The 9,002-nt window shown below is 32.0% G+C and overlaps 1 protein-coding gene across 5 annotated transcripts in view; it reads right to left on the minus strand.

Moving 5' to 3' along the window:
• Positions 1–7,764, minus strand: part of LOC107925746 (UPF0481 protein At3g47200) — a 62,381-nt gene extending 54,617 nt beyond the window's left edge. Inside the window, exons 1-2 of one of the 5 annotated variants that reach the window (XM_041105118.1) lie at positions 6,933–7,764; positions 4,612–5,419 (exon numbers count right to left, since the gene is read on the minus strand). In XM_041105118.1, the coding sequence (XP_040961052.1) occupies positions 4,675–5,419; positions 6,933–7,654 (1,467 nt within the window). In that variant the 5' untranslated portion in view covers positions 7,655–7,764 and the 3' untranslated portion in view covers positions 4,612–4,674. Of the gene's footprint in view, positions 1–4,611; positions 5,432–6,932 lie in introns of those variants that run through there. The other 4 variants (XM_041105116.1, XM_041105119.1, XM_041105114.1 and 1 more) reach the window with 4 other exon arrangements.
• Positions 7,765–9,002: the final 1,238 nt, after the last annotated feature.

A 9,002-nucleotide genomic window follows, 5' to 3' on the forward strand; every position in this document is an offset into this window, starting at 1 on the left:
CTTCGTCATGTACTTGCTCTCTAACCGGAGCCACAAACCGGACGCGGTTTTCTCATCCGCTACTTCTCGTAGCACTTCATCTCCTAGACATAGCAGAATAGCACTATGTGCTCTTTCTAGCATGTCATCCTTTTGCTCTTCCGAAAGCGTGCTTGGTAATTTATCTTTACCAGACAATGCTTTTAGCAATCCTTGTTGAACCAGCACTGCCCGCATCTTGATGCGCCATAAACTGAAACTATTTTTCCCGGTAAATTTCTCGACATCATACTTAGTCGATGAAACACTTGTAGCCATAATTTGGAACCTTTGAATGAATGATAATATTTTCTTCCTGATGTGAAAGATCAGACAAAGCTGCAGTCACAGGGCAATTCAGAAAATATTATCACTCCTTCAACTACGCTCTGATACCAATTTGTTGCGGAAAGGATCGATTCGAGAACTCCGATATGACTACAAGTAAATTGACCGGAACGAAAAATAAAGTGAACACAAGGATTTACGTGGTTCGGCTTTAATGCCTACGTCCACGGGCAGAGGCGAAAAGAAATTTCACTATAACAAGATGAAGATTACAAGTGTTTTACACTCAAGACACAACCCGAGAACCTCACAACTCTCAACCCCTATAGAAAACCCGAAAGCTAAAATCCTAGCTTTCAAAGAACAAGCTTTGCTCTCTCTTGGTTTGGGATGATGAATATGGCTAATGAACCTCTCTATTTATAAGAGAGTTCAAGGACATAATTGTCCAAAACTTTGGCAAAGATTTGTGGTTGAAAATGGACACCAACAACCATCCACTAATCCACTACCACCAACAACCCACTACCAACAACAACAATCCACTACCAATTTTAAGCCATTTCTTAACAACACATTTAATTAAAAATATTTAAACATTAAAATAATCAAAAAGTCCCTAAGTTCAACTTACGGACGAAAATTTTCAAAACTTGCCTTTAATTTTCTCAAAATTTTTGATTAAATCTCTTAAATTTTATTTTCAAAAAAAAATTTCATTAAACACAAAAAATTAAATAGATTGAATCCAACATCTAGGAGTTACAAAATTCTCATAAATAACAAGAGTTTACAAAAAGACTAGTAAACAACACTTACTTTTGTTGATGTATGGTATAATAAGTCTGCAAAGCACCAAGCAAAAGTGCTGTAATGGCACCCATAAATGCCAAAAACGTCCAAGGACTCCTAAAATAAGTATGATAACCTTGAGCTGCATGCTTAATCCACGTAATCTTACAATGATCATGTATTTTCCGTTTAACCCCACTGTAAATCATCGGACTAGGAACCAAACCAGTGTTCATCTTATTGAAAAACTTAGCCACTTCTTCATCACTCCCCAATCCATTGTATGGTATGCCGGCGTCTCTCAGGTCTTTAACATCTTCGGCTTCATCAATCAATAAATCAAGGAAACACATATATGAAGTGACGGTGAAATCGTTGTCGAAATCCGGACACATTTCGTAAGCTATTAAGTTCATGGTTGAATCATTGACGGAGATTGGCGGTAAACATAATTTTCCGACGAATAAGATACGGTTGAAACTTATGTCGGTTAAACAACTTGTTTCGCTGGCTTTTAATGATATCCCGAGTCTTACTCGTAGTAGATGCAATAAGTGAATTCGCTCTCCTTGCTTCTGCTCCCACCACCTTTCACCGGAGCAAAATCTGTATTAGTCGAAGCAAACATATAATTTTTTTGGGGGTAAATTACACTAATAGTCACTCAACTTTGGAGTAGCTGACAAAACAGTCACTTACTTTTCAGTTCAGTCACTGAACTTTTGAAAAATAACAAAATAGTCACTAATGTTATTGAAAAGTGATAAATCAGTCACTCATTAACAATTGTCATCACAGGCTTAATGTGGCATGTTAACTAATTGATGTGACTAGTTAACTTGCCACGTTGGACAAGTAGTCAAAGGGTCAAAAAGAAAAAAAGATGATTGGTTAAGGGTAAAAAGAAAAATAAGAGAAATGAAGAAGAAAAAGAAAAGAAGAACAGGGAAGGAAGAAGGGAAAATGGAAGTAAAAGGGTCAAAAAGAAAAGAAAAGATGATTGGTTAAGGGTAAAAAGAAAAATAAGAGAAATCGAGAAGAAGAAGAAAAGAAGAACAGGGGAGGAAGAAGGGAAAATGGAAGGAGCTTCCAAGCTTCATACCAACGATTCCCAAGGGTCAAAATCTGGGAACTTGGATTTTGATCCTTGGGAATCACTGTTACGAAGTCCTTCCATTTTCTCCTTTTCTTCTTTTTCTCCATTCATTCTCTTATTCTTCTTCTTTTTTTGTTCTTCTACTGCCTAAACTTCTTAAATGGGTTTGTTTAAATGACAGCTAGCCTACCCTTAAATGCCATTCACTTTTTCGTTACGTCTGTAACGGAAAATGGTTAAAAAGATTGTTTTGTCAGCTACCCCAAAGTTGAGTGATTGTTGCTGTAATTTACCCCATTTCTTATTTGAAATTGTAAATTTTTAACAAGCTAAATTTAAGGTTTTCAAAATTCAACTCATTAAGTTATCGATTTATAAGTCTAATTGGTTTGACGAATTCATCCGATTAATTAAATTAATTATTAAAAATTTTCTATTTGATTGCCCAATTCAATTAGTTTTTTTTTTGGTTCAACCTGTTCATATAGATTCCCAAGTCGATTGGACCAATAATTTCTTTCGGACTGATACCTTAATTAATTTCTAATCCAAATCGATTCAAATAATATTAGCTAAAATACAATTTTTATTATTTTATTAATGCAAAAATTTTACCATTTTAAAGATATTAAAATATAAAATTTCTTTTTTAAAAAGTTGGATTTGAAATCATAATTTTTTTCCTAAAGAAATGTACACTCAACAGGACCAAAGGAATTCACAGGGAAATTTTGTTTTATGGACAGTCTTCATCACAAATGATCCTATCAAATTAAAAGAGGATATATCACCTTTTTTTCATATCATATATACATTGGGACTAAACTTCTAAATAAAAAATGATGTGTCTTTTTTTAATTGAGTGGAACCATAGATGATGTGGTGAAAATGGTCCATTAAATAATTTATCACAAGCAAGAGTAATTCCAAAAATAGAAAACTACATTTTAATTCTTTAAAAATTATTAAATTATAAATTTATATATTATAAAATTACACTTTGATCCTCAAAATGGAAAAAATATTTTGTTTAGTCTTTGACCACACCTAATAAAAAGGATTGGTGGCGACTCCATTTTCATTTTTTAAAATAAAAAGTCAATTCCCAAAAAAAAGATTTTGACAACCGTCACTTGGATAACTTTGGTTATCAGCTCGTGACACTTAGAGCTATACAATATATTTGGTGTTTGGCACAATATGGCATACATAGTAGTTTTCACTACTAAAAGATATGGTGCCTTACTCATTCTTCTCTTATCTTCCAAAGTTTTAGGATTCATATCATTCGAGTGATGTACACTGTCAATACTATTTTTTTTGTAAAAGAGGTCGACTTTTTGTTTAAAAACGAAAATGGAGTCGCCACCAATCATTTTTATTTAGGTGTGATCGGATCACCTCGTAATTTAATCATTTTAATAAAAGTTTAAATTTATTAAAAAAATAAGTAAGTTAGTTTCTATACATCAGATCAAAGAGCAAATTGATCATTTTATTACATTTTTAATCTTTTTCTATTATTAAAAATTGATTCATATACATAAGTTTGAGGTACAGTGGCACGGCACATGTTATGATTTGGTTATTCCGTTAGTCATACCAGTTTTTAACATTACAAATAGATGAAAATTTTAACAGAAATGGCCAAGTTACTTTTTGATCTAACATATAGGGACTAATTTACTCATTTTTTAATATATAGAGCAAAATGTAATTCAACTCAATGTACAAGGACTGTTATTTTTTTTCCAATTTCACATTATTTTATCATATTATATATATATATATATTAGCAAACGCCTATCATGGAAATGGTATAATGTCCAGATTATCTGGTCTTTGATTTAATTTGTCAATTAATGATTGTGGATTGACAACATTGACCATTTTATGCACGGGGACTACTCATCTACTCCTCTTCTGCCATTCTCACTACCCATTTGCATTCATTTTCTCTGCCCTACTGCTCCTCTGCAGTGCACTCTCCAATTGTATTTAAAGACAATATATACGTATAGATTGTAAATTTTCTTGGCTGGAAGCTCACTGTAAGCCAAAATCAAAACAAACTTTTGATGGTTTAATTGTTTTTTAGCCCTTCAATTTCAGGTTCTATGAGAAATGGATTACGACCTCAGCTTGTCATTATCCCAAAATCAAAACAAGCAACTCTTGGTTGAAAGTTGAAACCAAGAGCCAAGTCAAAATTGTTTTAGGATGAGTCCAAAATGAATAATGAATTTGAAGGTTCAAAATAAAATTTTATTATTATATTAATTTATAATTTCGTAAATTTTAAAAGGATTAAATAATAAATTTACTAATTTAAGAAGACAATAGGGATGATCAAATCTAATTGAACCTATCTGCGATCGGATCGGGATGGATTTTTTAAATTTAAAAAATTAAATAGATTGAATCGAAAATCTAGGAGTTACAAAATTCTCATAAATAACAAGAGTTTACAAAAAGAACACTTACTTTGGTTGATGTATGGTATAATAAGTCTGCAAAGCACCGATAAAAAGTGCAGCAATGGCACCCACAAATGCGAAAAACGTCCAACGAGTCCTAAAAAAAGTACGGTAAACTTGAGCTGGATATCTAATCCACAGATTGTTTTGATGATCATGTATTTTCCGTTTAACCCCACTGTAAATCATCGGACTAGGAACCAAACCAGTGTTCATCTTGTTGAAAAGCTTAGCCACTTCTTTATCACTCCCCAATCTATTGTATAATATGCCGACGTCTCTCAGTTCCTTAACATCTTCGGCTTCATCGATCAATAAACCAAGGAAACACATATATGAAGTGACGGTAAAATCGTTGTGGAAATCCGGACACATTTCGTAAGCTATTAAGTTCATGGTTGAATCATCGACGGAGATCGGCGGTAAACATAATTTTCCGAAGAATAAGATACGGTTGAAACTGATGTCGGTTAAACAACTTGTTTCGCTGGCTTTTAACGATATCCCGAGTTTTTTAAGCTCTTTTACGTTATGAATGGTGTGTGAATGGCACCGTTTTGTTCTTTCTTCTTTTCTATCTTCGTGTTCAATGCAAAACGGAAAACACCACCGCCGTAGTTTTTCTAACCTTAAAAGGAGTCTTTTATGAATTCCCCACCCCCGTGGTTTTTCTTTTTTGAAAAGGAGTCTTACTCGTAGTAGATGCAATAAGTGAATTTGCTTACCTTCTTGCTGCGGCCACCATTCACTAGAGCCAAATCTGTGTTAGTCAGGAGCCAGCTAAAATCAAGGTTTTCAATGGTTGAATCAAATCATTATTATTTTAATAAAAAATTATTTAAATTATTAAATTACATTTTAAACCTTTTAAAAATTATTAAATTATAAATTTATATACAATAAAATTATACTTTGACTCCTCAAAATGAATAAAAAATTGTTCAAACACTTTTGAAAAATGATGAAATTATAAATTAATACATAAAAAAATCTAAGAATCAAACCAAACTTGTGGATCGGCCTAATTAGATAGAGAATCGAGCAAGGTACTGATCCAGAATAATAAGTTAAATCCATTGAATCCAATCATCGAATCGATTTTTTATATATTTTTAATATTTTTAAAAATTTATATATATAATTAAACTGAATGAACTTATCAACTAGAAATGAGAGTCTAATAGATTCCACCACCCATCTAGTTATAAAAACCTTTTAACATTTATAAACTCCACAAAAATGGTTAAAAAGACTGTTTTGCCAGCTACCCCAAAGTTGAGTGATTGTTGCTGTAATTTACCCCATTTCTTATTTGAAATTGTAAATTTTTAACAAGCTAAATTTAAGGTTTTCAAAATTCAACTCGTTAAGTTATCGATTTATAAGTCTAATTGGTTTGACGAATTCATCCGATTAATTAAATCAATTATTAAAAATTTTCGATTTGATTGCCCAATCCAATTAGTTTTTTTTTTGGTTCAACCTGTTCATATAGATTCCCAAGTTGATTGGTCCAATGATTTCCTTCGGACTAATACCTTAATTAATTTCCAATCCAAATCGATCCAAATAATATTAACTAAAATACAATTTTTATTATTTTATTAATGCAAAAATTTTACCATTTTAAAGATATTAAAATATAAAATTTCTATTTTAAAAAATTGGATTTGAAATCATAATTTTTTCCTAAAGAAATGTACACTCAACAGGACCAAAGGAAATCACAGGGAAATTTTGTTTTATGGACAGTCTTCATCACAAATAAAAACTGATGTGTCTTTTTTTAATTGAGTGGGACCATAGATGATGTGGTGAAAATGGTCCATTAAATAATTTATCACAAGCAAGAGTAATTCCAAAAATAGAAAATTACATTTTAATTCTTTAAAAATTATTAAATTATAAATTTATATATTATAAAATTACACTTTGATCCTCAAAATGGAAAAAATATTTTGTTCAGTCTTTTTTTTAAAAAAAATATGAACTTATAAATCAATACATGAAAAAATTTAAGCGTCAGGCTAGTTGGAAAGAAAATTGAACAAAGTATTGATCCAGATTAGATTAGTTGAATTGAGTCATCGAATGGATTTTCTTTATATTTTTAATATATCTTTAATATTTTCAAAAACTTATATAACTGAATCGAATAAACTAATCAATCAAAATTAAGAGTCTAATCAATGTAAAAACCTTTTAACATTTATAAACTCGACAAAATGATTTTTTTATTATTTTTAAATTCCTTAAATTACCTGTTCTCGGCTGGGGTGATAACAGTGTCGTCGATGAACCTTATGATTGCATTCATGAACTTTGCGCCATCACTCGAGCTAGTAAGCAATTCAAGAACACGAAAAGGTATTTGGTTCTCCAACAATAACAGATCCGAGTACACAAATGTAAGCAAATCGTTTTTAATAAACTGGCCATAAATTTTACAAATATCATCACCGTAACGCATATAAACTGCTTGTAAAATTGCGCAGCCGTCAACGAAGAACATCCAAGCCAGTTTCTCGTCATCGTCGCTATACTTCTCTAATTCCTGTGGATCATAGCATTTCCTCAAGCCATCCATCTCTTTCTTAATGTTGCTGTACAAGGATTCCCCATCGACGCCAACTTTTTTGACGAAATGTGGTGCTAATTTGAGCTTGAGCTCCTTGGATTCCTGGAGGGTGCGATGATCGTGGTGGAGTGGGCCGATTGAGATCACTTTCGGCCAGAAATACTTCTTGAAATCTTTGTTACGGCGAAGGGTTGATGGGACTTTTCGGATCAATGGATTGGCTGTGAGGTTGGGTTGGCCGCCCTTGAAAGCTTTGACTAATGACTCGAGATTCTCTAATTCGCCATTGCTGAGTGAGACGTCAATATCAATCCTCGCGGAATCGTTGTAGTTGTTGTTGTTGATGATTGTTTGCTCAGTGGAAACTGCTCCGACGGCGCCGCCTCCTTCCCCCGTGGAGGACATTTTCAGGCTGAGCGGTTGGAAGTAATAAACAAGGTGATTTTGTAAACTGTTCTTGGTGTTGGAGAAAAGGTGGCAAAATGTCTACGATGATGACAAATATTTTATAGCTTACATAATAAACAAATATGGGAAATACTTGAGGTGTAATTTAAATTTACCCCTTAGTTTTTATATTTTTACTAATATAATTTTTAATTTTTTAATTAAATTTAATTTTCTTTTGAAAGAGTCAATGGCTATCAATCTTAAAAAAGAAAAGTTAAATTAATGCTTTTTAACAAAAATAGTGACAAATATAATAATTGTCCTTAAGAAGCTAAGACCCTATGATTGGGAGAATTTTACATTTACAACACTTCTTAAATTTCATACGCTTAAAAATAGATCAATGCTTCTTTACATATAATAATTGCATTTGTTATTCTACCCAACTCATGAAAAATCTCAAATTTGCAACCACATATTATTCACATGCCAACCAACCAATTTATTACCCACATGCCAACCAATTTTTTATTTATTGAAGTTATTGTACTTATAAGCTTTCACATATAACCATGCTTCTTTAGATATGTTAATTGTATTTATTATTGTACCTCACTCATGAAAAATCTCAAATTTGCAACAAAATATTATTCACATGCCAACCAACCACTTTTTTTTTTTATCAAAGTTATTATACTTATAAGCTTTATGCTTCTTGTAATACTCTATGTTCGATTCGATCTACAGGGCACTATAGTCACTGTCGAAGTAACTACAGTCAAAATTACGATAAGATAAATTTTATTTAAACATCAATGATGATGCAATTACAATAATACATCAATTATGAGCTTTAATCGAGCTTACGAAAGCTTTTTTGGTAGTCTGAGCAAGAATTAGGACCAAACTATAAAGATTTGAAAACTTTGGAGCGACGTCGCGACTTCAACTTTTCCTCATCACAACATGACCATCTCAGTATGTCACATCATATCGAAAAGCCTATGCTCGTTGCGGCGAGACTCTTTGACTTGGCAATGTCACAATGTCAAGATTCGTAGCCGTGATGTGAACCCTATATTTGACAAAAATATACAATTAAATACCTAATTCAAAGCTCCAACTAAAATCATGCAAAAAAAAATACATTACATGCCACTCCTAAATGACTTAAAACTTACCTAAAATATGCTAAGTAAGTTCAAACATATCATTTCAGTTCCATGACAATTCATATTACCATTTCATCAAATGTATTCAACTTTTCAATAACTTAAACTAAATATCAACAAGTTATACAAACATCTAACATTACGTTTATCATGCCATAATGAATCATTCTATTTCAACCAATCATCACATT

The sequence above is a fragment of the Gossypium hirsutum genome, chromosome D11 (assembly GCF_007990345.1).
Source record: "Gossypium hirsutum isolate 1008001.06 chromosome D11, Gossypium_hirsutum_v2.1, whole genome shotgun sequence".
Lineage (NCBI taxonomy): Eukaryota > Viridiplantae > Streptophyta > Magnoliopsida > Malvales > Malvaceae > Gossypium > Gossypium hirsutum.